The following is an 18401-nucleotide window of genomic DNA, read 5'->3' as shown; positions in this document are numbered from 1 at the left end:
ACAGTATATATAGTCGACTCTGAAGTAGCAACAGGCTCGTATAAAAACAAATAAAATGGTTTAAGTAAAGGAGAGGAACCGTGGTATATCGGTATATGCTCGTTCAATTATTACGTTTTTATATTAACATACGAATTTGTTATCTTCTTTCTTCTACTTGCACACCAATAATTAGGTTATTATCCTTTTGTAAACTTAAATCTAGAAAGAATAAAATGTGTACAAATAGAAGAGGTGATAAATATGTATAACAATTAAATGGGTGTTTGTCAAAAATACCCAAATTATAGTAAAAAAAAAAAAAGAAGAAGAAGAAGAAGAAGAAGAAATTCTTCAAGATATGGTGCAATCTCAATTACAACTATTACGATTATTTTTGATTTTTGAAAATATGAGTACTTTTTTCAAATTTCTCTAATTAATTAAATTTAAATCCAAGTAAAATACTAATTTTATAATGCATATATTAAAATAAAGATACACCCACTTTGAATGCATAGTCATCTAATTTAAAAACAATATTCTAAAAAAATGATTGACAAGTAGACAAAAAAAGGACGGTCCAAGCTTGGCAGCTAGCAAATAAATAAGAAGAAGAATTCGGAACGTTAATCTCATAATTAAGGAATTTTTAAAATCCGGCAACAAGTAATAGTTTAATTAGTTAGGACGTTGAAAGTAACCGTTGGGGTTTAATTTGGTTCAAGTAGAGAGAATGATATGTGGGGTTGCATGCTTGATTATTACTCCCTCCGTCCCCTTGAGATATATACGTTTGTATTGGGCACGGAGATTAAGAAAAATGTATAAAGTAATATAAAGTAATGAGAAAAAGAAAGAAAAGTAGGTAAAGTGGTAGGGTCCATTGATATTTAAGTGATAGTTTGGGAAAAGTAGATGAAGTTAGTGGGTGGGTGAGATTTTTATATTATAAAAGTTTACTATTTTGGGGAAGTTTTGAAATGTATAGAATTAAATGGGAAAAGGAAAGTGTATAGAATTCAAAGGGACGGAGGGAGTACTTCGTTGCGTCGTTTGTGTTGTTGTTATGCATATAGCGTTTGCAGTACTGCCCCTAATTATCAACTACTTAATCATGGATTAGTGTTATTTAAAACGTATTTTTAATGGATTAAAGGATGTTAATGCGGCCTAATTAAGATTCCCTAGTTTTAGTTTCTTCCATTGTGGAAGCAAGAGAATTGTCGTTTACAATTTGAGGATCATTTTTGCGTTTAATAAATCCCTCCCTCTCTGTTTTCCATTGTTTTACCATATATAGGTCTCTCAAAGACCAACAACTAAGAGCAAACCCAATGCAATTCTCTATTTTCAACTCCTAAAATATTAAATATTAATGATTATTTAAAATATTGGGGGATCAAAAAGTTATTTTGCTCCAACGGTGTTCCCTATTTGATTCTCTATATTTTAAATCTATATATACAACTCAAGGAGAGAGAAAGATTACACTAATAAATAACAGAAAAATAAGAGGAAATATGAGGTGATGATGACATGGAGCATATAGGGGGTTGCTTTTTCATCCCTCGGCTCAAATAAGGAGTTGAACTTTCTCTCACCTAGCTAAAATTAATAGGGGATAGGGAGTTGGAGCTCTTTTTGTTCTCGACCCTCAAATCCTGTCCACGTAGATCAAATATAAGTAAGGAATGGGTGCATTGGAGTTGCTCTAAATACACTAAAGTAGGATCACAAGTAAGAGTGTATACGGGTTTCGTGGTGAGTTGTAAATATTCAAATTTGTTTCTATTATTGATAATTTTGACTTAAATACAAAATTATATGTTCTCATATTTCGCGGGATGAACGAAAGTCGAACCCGATATTCACGGACAAGAGAGGATAAATCAACTATTTGAACTGTCCAATCGCGCTCATTATATATATATATATATATATATTAATTTATATTTAAAATTAATATATGTGTTTTATTATATTTTCAGTCGAATTTGAAGTTAAGTTGTTCACTTTTGATAAATTTATGTCGAAGCAAATTTGAGATTAGGATGTGTGATTGAGTAGTGTTTGAAACTAAATCTTTTTAATGGAATTCTAACTCAAATTTTTAAATCTAATAGTCCCACTCGACTTGTCTCGGCTAATCGGTGGTAAAACATATAGGAGGATGAAAACACTGCCTACTCACTGGTAAGTGTGCCCTACTCACTGGTAAGTGTGCAGGGACAAGCTAACACTGACAAGTACTCCCACCTGAAAATCCTGAAAACATTACTATGGTGGCTTATAATATGAGATTTTAAGCAGGCCTGTTTCAGTACAGCATGCAGGTTGAGAGAATCAAACAAATATTCAAGATCATGGTCGATCAATGCCTGGAAATAATGCATATAAACTCAGGAACCATATATTCTGGACAGTCTGACACAGTTAGTATGCTTAAGTTTGTCGTCAGAATTTAAACATTAATGGAGGAATCAGAAGAATAGACTGATAACGAGGCCGTGATGGTGCATTATGTGGAAAGGCCCGGAAAAATTTGAAGATGAGCAATTGAGCATGCAAAAGTTTGTCTGCAGATTGGTGTCTGCTACTACAATTGTCTGATACTAATCTTTGTTTAAGTAATAAGATAGTCGCTTTCTAAACTTGGAATAATTAAGATTATAGACCAATGCAGGGGATAAAGGACAATAGCTAGCTTGCTTTGATTTGTCACAGAGGATCCTTGGCTACAAAACTACCAGGTAACCCCAATTCAATCAAATGATTGCTGGTATAAGCATAAAACTTGGACACAGAGCATAAAAATACACTTGTTGCCAGGGGCGGATCTAGGATAATTTTCTTTAGGGGGCACCAAGCACATTTTTGAAAAACACATGTATATTTTTAAATTTTATGGGGACACTTCTATAATTTTGTAAAATTCAGAATAATAAGAACTCGTAAAATAAAATTTAAGGGGGACACGTGTCCTCCATGTCTCTTACTAGATTCTCTCCTGCTCGTTGCAGACTAGTAGTTAGTATTGATCATCTGTGTCTACTAGTCTTTGTGCCACAAGTGCAAACTCGGAACATCGTTTCAATTTGTGTAAGAATAACTAAAATCAAACTTCAAAATTTAGAAAGAATGGATCAAACTGCAACAACAAGCAAGCTGTGATACTCTGTTGTAATTATACACCAGTAATTCCACTTATTCTTGCTTTTATCTACAACCTACATTTTCTTAATTAAGCTTTGTGGTATAATTATCTCAAGAAACTGACCGTTTCAAAGATGCATTAGACGTACAAGTAGCTCAGTTTTCTTACCAAGTCCATCATGGTTGATGAAAACATCAAGGTAGATAAGTACACATTCACTTCGGAAAACAATGATGGATTTTATGGAATATATACTATAGTATTAGTATGAATCTGAACTCGACTTGTTCACGAACTTAACTCCAATTAAAATACAATGAAACTACATTTATAATCAGATTGGTAGCAATATATATTCATTGCAGTCACAATCAAAGACCTATATAAAAGAAATTTATTAGGTGTTGTAACTTGTGCTTATCTTATTACCGCATAGTGTAGGCCGAAGCACACACTCATAAGAACAGGTTTAGTAGCAACCAAACAGTTCGCAGATGCACTATATTTTAATTAAACTGGATAACTTGATTCATAAAATTGCAAATATCAATCACGGATTAAAGCATGAAACCGAGCCTAAACTGATCGAGGATTAAGTGGAGTAAAGGAGTTGATCAGTGTACTAAAAATCCCCAGTGAACAAATATCAGAACCTCAACACATGTTTACACATTTCTGACAGCTTCGGACCCCTGAACTAGCGAATAAGGAGCAAACTTTTGCGCCAAGCACTTGTCAGTATACAATATTCCTACTGAGGCAGACCCAATGTAACTAGTTATTCTACTTGGGGGCCGTTTGGGCAAGCTTTAAAAAAGTGACTTCTTCGAGTAAAGAAATGGATTAGAAGTGAGAAGTAAAGAAGTTAATAAAGTATGTGAAAAAAGAAGTAGAAGCTCTGAGATAAAAGCTAGCATTCTCAACTTCATAAAAGTGCTTCTACTTATTTACACAAACAAGTCAAGAAAAGCAGAAGCTAGTAGCAGCAGCTTCTTCTGCTTATCTTAAACAAACGGGCCCTTAATTCGTCAATAAAAAAACCGGAACAGTAATTTACACTGTGGACAAGTAGTCCAGATCACAACTAGCCATGTAACACAACTGATCAAGTTGCAATTCCCTGGGAAAAATATGTGTATATATGCATAGAGAAAGAGAAATACTGGGCATATATCAGCCAAACTCCAAACAAGACATATGTCACCGTGCTCCAAGTTGCTGTCGTTTGAATGAAGGAATTTCAGAGAAACAAAAACTATGCAGATACAACACTTTGCTTTCACTGCAACATGCTCTATTAATCTACACAACTTGGGCGCATTATGTTTGTGCTTATCTAGATGTCTGTTTTCTAAATTCATGAACGTTATTTTGTTTTTTAGGTAGGTGTTGCATTCCTATTGCTTCCGATCTTAATAATAATGATGGCCCCCTATATGCACAAAAATTGACCCTAATCAAAATCCTTTACCTAAGTTAAAAGAAGTTGTTAGTGTGTGCCCATGGACACACACCAGAAAGACCCTTTGTAAAATTACACGCATAAATTATGTGTTTTAGTAGGTTATGTTTTCTTCAACTCTGCGCACGAGTGCTGAGACCTTGTGTGGAAAAGCCGATAAATGTCTTCATCTTTTACAGAATTTGAAGACGAGCATGCAAAAATTCGTCTGCAGATTGGTGTCCGGTAGCACATTTGTCTCCAAAAATTGATGCTGATCATTGTTTAATCTATACAAGATATCTCTTTCAAACGGTGCGCCAAACTTGGATTAACTAAGAGTTACTCCATCTGTCCCCGAGCCTTCTTTATGTTATTTTTTTTGCAGCATTTTGAGGGTTACAGTACGGTTTCATAATATATTTTTTTAATATTTTTTTCTAAATAAAAATTTGACATTTAAATTTTTATTTGAAAAAATTAAAAAAATTTATAAAACTATACTTTATAGGAGTTTGAAATAAGTTCAAACAGTGAATGTAAAAACTATTTTTTTGGACTGAGGCCGTATAGGCACGGATCATAAATAAATAAAAGATAGTTATTAGTTTGCCTTGTGTACTTGTCTTTATGCCACAACTATGCTCCCTCCCCTCCCATTCTATATGTATATATTTTGAAGAAAAAAACTCTATCAATTGAGTTTTTCTTCCCGACTATCACTGATAATTATAGTGAATATTTAAACTTGATTCTACGTGTATATATATTAGTTGAATATCAAAAACTAAAATTCAGAATTCATCAAAAAAGTTGAAAAAAATTATTTTTGAACAGAGAAGAATAACAAATATTTCGGAACAATTTTTTTCAAAACAGACATGTAAAAGCAAGGGGAACATCCACCAGTAATAAGAGACATGTAAAAGGTCACCTTAAAAAAAGAATAATGCATCAACAAATCACCGGCCATGTATTTTCTACTTATGAGTTATTAGTTTCTAAAAATATAATGAAATAAAAAATAACATCCATTAACTACGAGTTAAAAATTAAAATAAACGTATTTAAACTAGCAAGTAAATATGGGACCACCACTGGAGATGAGCACGTACATGTACTTTTTATAAGTCATGTGATGTTCCACTACAAGAAATTCAAAATTATAACAGAATTTTTCAAACATAAACATTTTTGAGACAATTTTTTATCGAAATTCTGACCTTTTGTTATGCACGACAAATTGAAACAGTCAGCAACAGAGCACCAACAGTTTAATAACCAATATTTATCAACGAAATATATTGTTGGGAACGTGGGCACCAAAATCTCACGCTAAGCTATATTGATAGAAATACCAATGTAACGAAAAACTTAGCAATCACCTATTATACGGGTTAGCGACGAAATTTTTGTGATAACTAGGTGCTTTTTTTATCACTATTTTTCTTGTTAATTCCATTGCTAATTTGTCAAGATATTATAGGATAAGGTCTAGATCACATAGTGTTGGTACAGTAAATCGGTCAGTATTTTAATCATTGGAAAGTTGTCGATAAAGTAGATCCGTTTCAACCGTTGGGAATCAGTTGGTATAGTAGATCAATCATTGAATTCTGCTGATAATCTGTCAGTACTCGACACATATCAAAAAAATTTAGTAAACAGTTCTTTCTTTTTATCTTCACCTTCTACACCTATGTCCTCTTATTTTCTTTTTTATGACATCCGAAAATAGATAAAATATCGCATCAATTCTTCTCATTTGCTAAAAAGCTTTGCTCCATTCGTATAAATAAGATTAGTTGCTCTTCATATATATCTATATTACTATTAATTACTCATTTTGAAATATAAAATTATTTATGTTGATAATCTTAATTAAGTGTTGCAATATATATATTAATCATCTATGTTAATAGCATCATAAATCCTCATAATTAATCTAAACATGATGTATCAAAATGATAATAGTAGTTCACATGTATTTAACTAATTATAAATTTTTACAGGTATGTATATATATTGAGTGCAAAAATAGTTAGAAAATACATAAATCTAAACATGATGTATCAAAATGATAATCCTAATTATGTTAACATACATTAGTTATTAATTTGAAAGAATCATTCATATAGGTTTGAAGTAGTAATTAAACTCTATAATCATATTATTACTGTTAATGAATTCTTATGTAGATGGTCTCGAAAAATGAGTAATAATCGATCTTGGATGTATGAGAGAATTGATGATAAAGGATTTTTAAATTCTCTATTTATCTTTTGTGTGAAAAATTTCATGAATTATATTATATCTCAGCCAACATCTATGGGTGAGACAAGTATACAATGTCCTTGTTCAAAGTGTAAGAATCGAAAATTTTAGAATGGAGATATGGTGAAGCTACATCTGTTGAAAAATGGAGTCGTGAAAGATTATTATGTATGGAGTCGACATGGAGAGTCATACGTTTTTTATGGAAATGACGAATATTCTTCAGCAAATTATTCAAATATTTTACAGAGCACGGATTGGAACAACTTAATGTACAATATGGCGATTGATGTAGCTGGTCCCAGTTTTGATCCGTATAATTGAAGTTGGAAGCAACTTGTAACTTCATTCTTTACTCGGTTGAGTCTGTAAACAACTTGTAACTTCATTTTTGAATTGTTTGAAGTTGGGAACAACTTGTAGCTTCATTTTTGACTCGTTTGAGCCTGTAAACAACGTGTAGCTTCATTACTAACTTGTTTGAAGTTAAAAACAACTTGTAGCTTCATGTTGACTCGTTTGAAGTTAGAAACAACTTGTAAGTTCATTATTGGCTTGCCTGATGTTGGAGACAACTGGAACCTTCATTCTTGAATTGTTTGGGCTTGTAAACAACTTGTATCTTCATCATTGACGTTTTTGAAGTTAGAAAAAAACTTGTTGCTTCATTTTGACTCGTTTGAAGTTGGAAACAACTTGATGTTTCATTATTGACATGTTTGAAGTTAGAAACAACTGGAAACTTAATTCTTGAATCTTGACTTGTTTGGGGTTGTAAATAACTTGTAGCCTCATTACTGACTTGTTTGGAGTTAGAAACAACTTGTAGCTTCATTTTGACTCGTTTGAAGTTGGAAACAACTTGTAGCTTCATTCTTCACTCGTTTGAAGTTGGAAACAATTTGTAGCTTCATTATCGGCTTGTTTGATGTTGAAAACATCTGAAACCTTCATTCTTGACTTGTTTGGGCTTCTAAAAAACTTGTAGCTTCATTATTGACTTGTTTGAAGTTAGAAACAACTTGTAGCTTCATTTTGACTAGTTTGAAGTTACTTGTACCTTGCTGTGGAACTCTTTTTCACAAACATGTTCTTAATCTGAAACTTAGACTAATTTATTTTTTAAATGCATTAAGTCAAAAATAGAAATTTGACTATTCTCTTTATAAGCTTGGAGTTAGTATTTCTTAAGTTTGGGTAATCATAATTTTTTTATGTCTTTCTGTTAAAATAGAAAAACAGAAAAAAATAAAGATCGAGTACTCCTTTGAGATCTGGGATGACAATTATCATATGTGAGGGAAGATCCAAGTGTTGTGTTGGTATTAAGCACTCTGCATCAGAAAACAAATTTTTCTTGGTTGTTTTTCACAATCTCTGATTATTGGATAATTACATGAATTATTAGCAAAAAATTATAATTTGATAATAAAAGTGGGATTGATGTTACTAGAACGGACCACACAAATAGGGGTGATCTATGCAGAGTCATTTCAGGTTCACGCATGTTGGAGATACTTGTTATAAAATTGATAGAACCTAAAATGGATGAAAGACCAGATATATGAGGACTAGAAATTGCTGAATCAACTGCTCCTGCAGAATGGCTGGTGATACCACTTAAGGACGGATAGACCTTCCACTCAGTGTCGCTACCCACTTCTACTAAAGCTGGGCTTAAATGGAGTAAGAGACTTGGTGGTAACAACCAGAATGAAATATTATTTAATCATGGAAATGTCATGTCAAACACACCTATCAGAATCGGAACAGACCAATTACCAGATCCACCTATCATCGTCGAGCACTGCTGTCTTACATGCCAAATCTTCTAAGTAGATTTCTGGTGTGTTTAGCTTGATTTATGAATATCCCATCTTTAGTCTTCTTGACTTGTAATCTCAGAAAATAACTCAATTCTCCTATAATGTTCATAATATTGCATGAGCTTGGAAAATCTCTCACAGAGTTTAGCATTAGTAGATCCAAAAATGATATCATCAACATATATTTGAAGGGGACAAAATCGGACGGGACAAAATGAATGCTCATCTCTGATTATTTTATACAATCAAATCCCAACTTTTTTTTTTGGCAAAAAAAAAAATCCTAATCATTGTTAGTGCATTTACAATAAGCCTGTGATGCCTTCTACGATTTTTGACATTTACAACCAGCCTGTGTGGCCTACTACAATTTTGTTTAAATAAGACAAGGAGATTATTCGATCTTGTTCTATAGAATAATAAGTTCAGAAGTATAATCATTTACAACAAAAACGACCCTCAATTATATATAGTTAATTTTAAAAGAAATCCTGGTTACAGTAGATACTCTATTTAATAATTTTAACATATCAAGAAACTCTTTAAATTAATAAGTTTTTAGTTTCAACTTGGCCTACATATACGAAATTTGTAAATTTGATTTTAGTATCCCACAACAGTTACTATAAAAACAACAGTTTTGATCGTTAGGATTTAGGAAGCTCAAAATTTGAGACTATAAAACAAAAAGATATCAGATCCTATGTCATTGGCAATTTTGCATGCATCAAACAACGTTTAAGAGTGCCCACATACCAGGCATTGCTACATAAACGATCTTCCAAAATTTCATATCTATAGCACGCAAGGCAGACAGGATACACAAAAAGTATACCGCTAAACCTCATTTTCCAAAATTCACCACCTTAATACTGCCTGGTCATAATTACCAAAATTGACTTCCACAACTTAATCAAACAAAATTTGTGGGAGTACAAGGCTGAATTCCTTGTCTCCCGTGTGTAGGATGTAAGAAGCAGATATCCATTAAAACATATACATTGCCTAAAGATATAATTTAGGGCATGGAATCATTTTCTGGCATGATTGGGGATGAGACGATCACGTAGTTCGGTAGATGCACCACTCAACTCTGCACAAATGTATTTCATTAATGATAAAATATAACAAATATAACTACATAGAGATGAACATGACTACTGCAGACATGTCTTACCTTGAGGAGTGAAATCGAACAGGGGAGGAAGTGCTTTTCCATTTGGTAAGCATGCATCTGGCTGCCTCAAATCATCAAAAAAAGGGTGTGCACATGCCTCCAACTAGAAAATTAAGGCGATATTAAGAAGTGAATAAAGAAGGTTAATTAATAAAAATTATTCTTACAAATTTAGTCCCAACGTAATGGAGCTCTATATATAATTTGTCTCCACATGAAATTTAAAAAAAAAGAAAAGAAAATGAACACACTATATACTTGTATATTGAGTTTTAACTTTTGAAGGAGCTTTATGTCGATCTATCCAAACAATCAAAAAATATAATATAAGTTTAGACAAAGGGCAGAAGATGGGATCACATAGCAATCCAACTACCTCGTGCTTAAAATGCAATTGATTTTCTCTAATTTATTGCACTCCCAAATAATAACCTTGATAATCATCACATCACAGAAACAGCCACTGCAAGTGGAGTGGTATGCGTAAAATTAAATTCCCTGGACCCTAGTTTTTCAGTGGAACCTCCTAGTATGTCTGCTTTGGTTTGATAGCAAATGACGTGTACTCATCCAATAATCCTAAACTTATCACATAATCCCAAAGACCAAAATACAAGGAGCCCCATCTCCTCTGCAAGCATAAGCCAACAGAAACTATCAAGTTTTCACCTAGCCACTTCTCTTCAGCAGCAGTTTGTCTCGCTTTAGACACACTAAGACCGATAAATACCAAAGATTATTTATTTATAATACCCGGGTCAGTTTGTAACAATGCTAAAACAATTTTAATTTTTAATCATGTAACGGATAATCACAATGATGAATTGATATTAGTTACAGGCTTACAGCAACAATAGATTTCTATGGACGGCCCGGATAAAAATGTGATTCTTTGTGTTCTGGTAAACAACTTCAGTAATATGCAACTTGAGTGAAAAAAGTGGTATGGTTGCGATCTTGATCTAAACATCTCACCATATATTAATATCAAATTTTCCATTAGATCATACAAAGAGATTATATATATCATACCGGGCTGGAACGCAGTTTTGGAGAATATTGGAGCAGTCTTGACACCAGATCCACAGCATCAGCAGGCAATCGCTTGTTAAATACCTAGGGTACACATTTACAGAAAGATTTGACTTTACTTAAATTTTCTTTAAAATTTTGAGAATAAACTTGTTAAGAATCCACTAAATCATCCACCAAAATCTAGGAAGACATGAAAGAAAGAATAAAACATTAATTAACAAGATCCATGAATTGACCTTGTGCCATGGATGAGTTTTAATATGAGGAAACTTAAACTCGGTGTAATGCGGATTCATGCACTTGATTTCTTCTCTGGTTGGAGTACCTAACACCTGACATAGCACATAAATAAAGTAAGCAATGCAAATTAGAAAATTTTGGGTAAGATAAAAGGCGATGCATTAATAAAAACCACCTTAATGATTTCCACCAGCTGATCAACACCACTCTCCCCCGGAAACAAAGGCTTCAGAAAATGAAAAAGCAGGAACAAGTCATAGACAGCTTTCAAACATAATGGGCACAACATCACATAAGTAAAATACGACAAATTCAAAGCAACTAATTAGACAATTATAATTTCAATGAAAATATAACACCGGTAGTGGGTTGGCAAAATTGACTAGAAAAGACTTGAGGCTTGTGCGTCCAAACTTATTGGTAACTTCTAAGTTCCCGAAATGCCGCCCCTTGCTTTTGCTTATCTTTGCATGTTGTGCGGATATGCAACTTAGAAAATTTAAATCATACACCACGCATTCTAGGTTACCACAAACTGATACTAGAAAGAAATGACACATTCAAAGAACAAGGGGATAATCTTCAATGATCTCTAAATATTAAGATGGGAATCATTCACACAAAAATAACATGAAAATCGCGTAGAGCTCATGGAGTGCTTTAAATATTGTGTTGTGTCCATTTTACAAAGATGGGAGTGCATAACCAGAAAGTATTTGCGAGAGATTACTGTGGATAAAGAATTACATTTGAGTTAAAATAACACTAATACAACACTGTAGAACATAAAGGAAGCATAAATCATACCTCCATAGGTCTATTCATAATTGAGGTTTCATGAATTTAATAAAAAGTTAGAAGTTGCATATATAAACACGCAAACACACACTTACCCGTCCTAGAAGAAGCTCAGCCAAAACGCAGCCAACTGACCACATATCAATTGCAGTTGTGTACTCTGTTGCCCCAAATATCAGTTCTGGAGCTCTATAATACCGAGAACAGATATACGATATGTTGGGCTCACCAGGCATCTACAATAAAAAAGAATAGATTCCATAAAAGTGCTACACATATGCAGGCACTGATTCGCTTATATGCAAACTCACCAACATCTTTGCACTCCCAAAGTCACACAGCTTAAGCTGATGAGTGTGTGGATTGACCTGCGGCAGAAATAAATCATTATCCTCAAATTTTAAAACACCAGCAAGCAGTTATGATATCAATAATTGCAGATATTATACTATGAATCCAAACTCGAAGGTTGCCACCTTCATAGGAGAGCTACATGGGAATTGGCTACATGTGTAGTCGTAATAGATTCTTTTTTCAAGAAGATCAAACCATGCACCAAACTTGGATGTATCACCTATGAAATTACTATTCCTAAAGATAATGATTATAATCCACTATCTCTAATTCTAAAAAGGATAGCAGTCAAGTGAGAGAGATGAAGATTGGTGATAATGTAGAGCTATAAATGCTTATCACCTGTGTTTTAATATACTCAACTAATATTCACATTTGGATTCAATTATCGTGTGTGTTATGAGTTCTGATGCTAACTTGAATCTTGATTATGTTATCTTGTGATATCGTGACATATGCTTCATTCGTGTATATTTGTCGGATTTGACCTTAACACTTATATTCTTTGATAAAAAAATAAGGACTTCCGATAATGGAATAATATATACGATTGTACACATCTTTACAGTGCATCATAAACAACTTGTTACTTTTTGACCTAGGATGACAAGTGAACATGTAACTAAGAGTATATTCCAAGTTTGCTTGGTTTGGCCTCCTAATAACCTTGGAACAAGTTTCCACACTGGCCTTCTTTAAGTGTGTGCATACATTTAATATCATGCGGGACCACTCAAACGAGGGACTTTAATTGTCATACTATATACCTTACAAAACTAGAAAGGCAGAATGGCAGATAACAAATATATAACTGGATACATACCACATCTTTAGAATAGTTGGGTCTACCATTGGTCAAGACATTTTACACATACATGAAATCTTTAACAAATGCACATTGAAGATTATATCAGGATGAACTAAATGTTTTTTTTAAGAACTGCACAATTAACGAACATAAATGCACTATGCAGCTTAATTCATTTCATCACTTTATTTGTGGTCTCGAAAGTATTTTACCCTTGCCAGCGGGACTAGAGATAATAAAATCGTGATAGAAAGTTCTATGCCAATAAAGCTTTTAAACCGCAAAAGCTGACATATAGATCTCTAACATTGATAGTTAAATTTATACATGCATCAAAAATTTAAAATCATACCAAAACATTCTGCGGTTTAATATCACGATGACATACACCAACGACATTGTGTATGTAGTTAAGAGCACGACACATCTGCAAAACACAAAAAAAGAAAAAAAATTGTACTCCCAAGTTTATGTTAAACAAAGGTTCAATAACCACTCAAATAAATCTATGGACAAGTCATAATTATATTCACCTGGTAGGTATACAATTGCACATATAGAACAGGCACGGATTGGTTTATCCTCCCATAGTGCCTTGAAACTCGGTAAACTGTTTCAGCGACATACTCCAGCACAAGATTAAGATACAGTTCATCTTTTTCGGTAGTTGAATAGAAACAGTGTTTCAGTTGAACAACATTAGGATGTTCAAGCATACGCATAATTTGGAGTTCTCTATTCTTATATCTCTTATCCTGTAGTACCTTTTTGATAGCAACAGCTTCACCAGTTTCTAAGCACTTGGCCTAAAAGAAATGAGTGTTAACAAAAATTAAAAAATAAAATTAATTGGAGTTGCAGGTCCAAATTACTGCAAAACATTTAAAGAAAACCCAATTTCATAAACTGTAGACACTTCAGCTGATTTAAAGTACCTGATATACCACACCAAATGAGCCAGTACCAACCACACGCTCTGCCATATAAGACATTGTCTGCACCACGAAAATTTAAATCACTATCCAACTTAGTTTAGTTACCACATCAAATTAAAAATAAAAATGCATAAGGAAAAATGCATTTACATGAGATTTCTTAGGAGCAGAATGATCTTTATAAGATATTAATCTCTAATTCTTCATATTATTTGTGCCTGATATTTAACGTTAATTGGAAAAAGCCAATCATATCCTCATACTTAGTGTTATTAAAAGCACGCATATATGCTTGTATATGCGAGAAGCGATGAGATGCGCACTCGAAGGGCTTCGCTTCATATATGTGATGCAAAAAGCGCTTCGGAGATAAATTCGCTTATTCCCAGTGCAAACCACGCAGCAAAAAACACACAAGCGTATTTTTTTAAATGTGGACAGGATCATTTTTGAAATTTTAAAACAAATGGGTAGTCTTATATATTTTCTTTCTTCTCTTATAGAAGGGTTCTTGTACATAAACACACGCTTCTACTGACTTTACATGTAATCTACATCTTTCTTCTTGTTTACATCATTATTGTTTAAATTACTTGTATACAGTTTTTTATCATGTACTAATTTGGTTGTAATACATTCATTGTTTGTACTAGTAATACTTATTAACTAATTATACATATACTTGTTTGTAATACATATAACTGATTATAGTGACCTAAAGCCCAAGGTATACTGATTTGTGATACATTTTTTAGGACCTGAATCATAATAGCGAATAAGATATTTTTTTGAATCTTGATGATAAATACGAAGAAGAATGGCCTAGCTTTGTAATTCTCTGTTACTTTGACTATAAGTTATTCTACACTTGAATATGTATGCTGATGAATTTGGTAGCCTTATCATATAGGACAAACTCATTTTGCTTATAAATATCATAATGATTACTCTTTTCACCTGTTTTTGCTGCCCATTTGGACCAACCACTGTTGTTGAAATTATCTGACCTGTTTCAGTTCCCTTGCCACTAATAACAGTGGGTTCAATATTCTGCATGAGATCAAACAAACAGGGATAACACCTTCAGGTGAAAAGAAAGGTTTCATATCTGAAACAATAAATGCTAGATATATGCAACAACAAAAAGGCTTAAAGAAATTTAACACCAAATATCACCTTTTTATTAGAGTTATCAGGTTTATTCTCTTTTATCTTCATTTGATGCATTTGTTTGGGAAGCTCATCACGAGCCAATTTTTGAGGTTTAGCAGTATTCTCTGAGGCGGAATCCATATACTGCTCTGCTGATGTGGAAGATTTTTCAGTTGAAAGAGGTTCATCAGAAACTTTATGATCTGCGTCTTGTTCAATCTTCATCCTTCTTATGCTAGAATCTCTAGAATCTCCACCCTGAGAGGCCATTAAACGAAACAGATATGACTGAACACATCACATACATGTATGATGAGAGAACTAGGAAGGAAAGTCACAAGGGGTGCTAAAAAAAGAAATATAATGAACATAGCACATAAGTAGGGGTTAAGTGCCTAAAGTAAACCTTAATAAAAATTGGTACATAATAGAACTCGCCTAACACATATCTATCAAAATTCCAAACGTATTTTGATCCTCGCAGATTTAAAAGGAAACTCTGAAGGCTGGTATGTTACTACGAATAGTTGCATGTTTAAGTCCCATGGTGGATCCATTTCTATGTAAACTGTATACTGTTGTTATTAGGAAGAGTTGCATGGTTCGTTATATTTATTATTCATTTGAAACTACCACGTCTATTACTCTATCCTGGAGGTTAAAACAAGGCCAAAAAAAAGCAGTATAGGAAGATTGACTCTACCCAAACACTTTTTGTCTATAAAGTGTTCAACCTCAGGTTCACTTCAAGAAGATTGCAAGGGTAACGTAACTTATTTTCTTTCACACAAATCACACATTTTGGAATAACATGTATATCTTATGAGTTTCTTTAAACATATTAAAGATTGAAACTTTACCATACTCTTTTTCCCATCTGCTTATACTATTACATAGACATGGTCAAAATAGTGAATGCCTGGTAATCCTTTAGTTTGTGAGGATGAGCTAACTTTAACTGCAACAGAGTTACTTAAGTAATAAAAAACCAGTGTAAATCAGTAATTATTAGTATTTTCATGAATCAAAGATGAATCAACAGGTACTTATGTCGATACACTTCAATGTGGATAGTATTGATGTATAAGTATTTAGTTTTAAAATATTTGTACAAATGATACCCACATTACAACCAAGCTTCGATGCTACCGTTAAGTGAAATGGATTAGTATTGGATGCAAGTTTAGGCTTATTAATATAAGATAACTAGATAAATTTTCAACTTGGAGTAGGCAAGTTTGATTATGCCGATTAGTTTGTAGTCAAGTTATAATTACATAACATATACTCCGTTTGTCTCAACCTGTTCTTTTCACTTCCCTTCTTTGGTGTCCCTCACATTTCTTTACATTTCAAAACTTTCCAAAATAGTAAACTTTTATAATATAAAATTCACTCTCACTCACTACTTCCGTCAACATGGTCTTCCTTTTCACACACCTTTATACAATTTCCTTATACTCTGGCCCCCAACCAAATGTAAAGAATTGGGTGAGACGGAGAGTGTATACAAACGTGAGTTTGTTGTGTACCTAAGATTTAATTATGAATATGGAATTGGAACTCCTTTTTATTAGCACTCATTATTCTGTGAATAACTCAAAATCATTTCATTCTCAATTTTTGACTTAAGAGGAGTCAAATATGGTGAACTTAGATATCATTAATCTTGAAAACATCATGACCGTTATTTAATCTTGAATTTCCATTATTACCCATTAGCCTGATCCTATAACAGACAATTTTGCTTACGGTTCTTCATTGCAGTTGAGCACATGTACATCAACCTGTACAAGCAAACAAGAACAATTTTCTTTGCCCGCAGACAAGTATAATCCAAATTAGTCATAAAATATATAACCTATGTGTCTTATCTTCCACCAAAATGGCATATAGTAAGTTTTTGAATCTAACTTTGAACTCAAAGATGTAATTATTTCACAAAAGATAACCCTTTCCATTGCGCCAAATCAGATAAACGATCCAAGATAATCTACACATTATTTTAGATATCACAACTTCAAATTCATATAACCTAATGTTCTAAAACAAATAACATAAATATACACATACATTTCTGATACATTTTTACATCGCATGCATACATAATCATATAAACATTACAAAAACTTTAAGCCTGATAAAAGCATCAATCTCTCTCTCCCACACACACTACAACTTCCGATTCAAATTCAAAATGCTGATAAAATTTGATCATTTCAAACAATCAACAACATTACACACACAGGGGGGGAGAGAGAGATGACAAACGTAGAAATCACATAAGAATTACATAAACATAAAACAATAACCTCAATCAATGATAGTAATAATAACCTCAATCACACACACATTTAACACACATATATATGGAAAAGACAGGGATACAGTTACATACAGGATCTGAAGTAGAGGTGCGGCCAGAAGCAATGCTCTTGAGTCTCCTCATAACATTCATTTTCGCCTTCCTCAATTTCAAAACCCTAGCTTCTGTCTCTGAATAATCTTCAATTCAAACGAAAACAATACAAAAGGAGAATCAAAAATCTCTTCAAAGGAGAGAGAGATGAAGAGAGAGAAACGGCGCTTGCTTTTTCTTTTTCCTCTCTCTTCCTCTCTGATTCCTCTCTTCTCTCTCTACAATTATTTATATATATGCCCACTTTCTCTCTCTAAATTACGTACGCTCGTTTATATGTTTGTGTGTGTATTAGTGTGTGTTTTTGTGTATAATTAGCCTTCCCAGCTTTGAGCCACCAAATGGCTTTTTACGTTATGGGTTTTGTCAAACCTTTGTTTCAAATTAATCATTAGTAATCTAGTCAAACTTTTGTTTTGGCCCTTGATTTTTTAATATGTCTATTCTACGATCTGGATGGTGTCTGTGTTTAAAAAAATCTTATATCTTATATCTTCTTATATTTATATAAAGGAGGTTCTGAGTGAAGTGGCATGTCTCAATATCCTTCATTAAAGTTTCCTCATTTTCTAGATTTTTGTATTTTATTAATATTACCATTATTGCATATGTGTCTCTTTATTGTCGCTATGATGAGTCAGTTTTGTAAATAAAGCCTAATCATTTTTCACTTATCTTATGCTCTTAAGAGGTCAGTTCATTTTGACCTTTACTGCTTCAGCTGCGAGAATCTCATCAGTTTCACGCGGCTCCTTCTCAATCTCTCATACTTCATCTCTGCTTTTCTACGATTTCAGTATCTGATA

The 18401-nt window shown here is 33.1% G+C and overlaps 1 protein-coding gene across 1 annotated transcript; it reads right to left on the bottom strand.

Annotated features, from left to right (window-relative positions):
- Positions 1–9346: 9346 nt before the first annotated feature.
- LOC108219514 (shaggy-related protein kinase epsilon) lies at positions 9347–17930 on the bottom strand. Its single transcript, XM_017392999.2, has 13 exons — positions 17575–17930; positions 15201–15434; positions 14982–15074; positions 14025–14084; positions 13623–13895; positions 13442–13516; positions 12239–12295; positions 12023–12163; positions 11305–11355; positions 11126–11221; positions 10887–10970; positions 9855–9957; positions 9347–9770 (listed from the first exon to the last, which is right to left on the bottom strand). The coding sequence occupies exons 1-13, from the start codon at positions 17632–17634 to the stop codon at positions 9709–9711; spliced, it is 1389 nt and encodes a 462-aa protein (XP_017248488.1). The 5' UTR covers positions 17635–17930; the 3' UTR covers positions 9347–9708.
- Between the last annotated feature and the right edge of the window lie 471 nt (positions 17931–18401).

This window comes from Daucus carota, chromosome 4 (genome assembly GCF_001625215.2).
Source record: "Daucus carota subsp. sativus chromosome 4, DH1 v3.0, whole genome shotgun sequence".
Lineage (NCBI taxonomy): Eukaryota > Viridiplantae > Streptophyta > Magnoliopsida > Apiales > Apiaceae > Daucus > Daucus carota.
Note: the sequence above shows the minus strand (reverse complement) of the source record. Positions and strands in the feature narration are given on the sequence as shown.

Coding starts and splice junctions, on each gene's coding strand:
- LOC108219514 (XM_017392999.2), bottom strand. CDS start 17,634: ATGAATGTTATGAGGAGACTCAAGAGCATTGCTTCTGGCCGCACCTCT. Junction 15,435..17,574: donor GCACCTCTACTTCAGATCCT/GTATGTAACTGT, acceptor ATGGCCTCTCAG/GGTGGAGATTCTAGAGATTC. Junction 12,164..12,238: donor TTGGGAGTGCAAAGATGTTG/GTGAGTTTGCAT, acceptor TTTTTATTGTAG/ATGCCTGGTGAGCCCAACAT.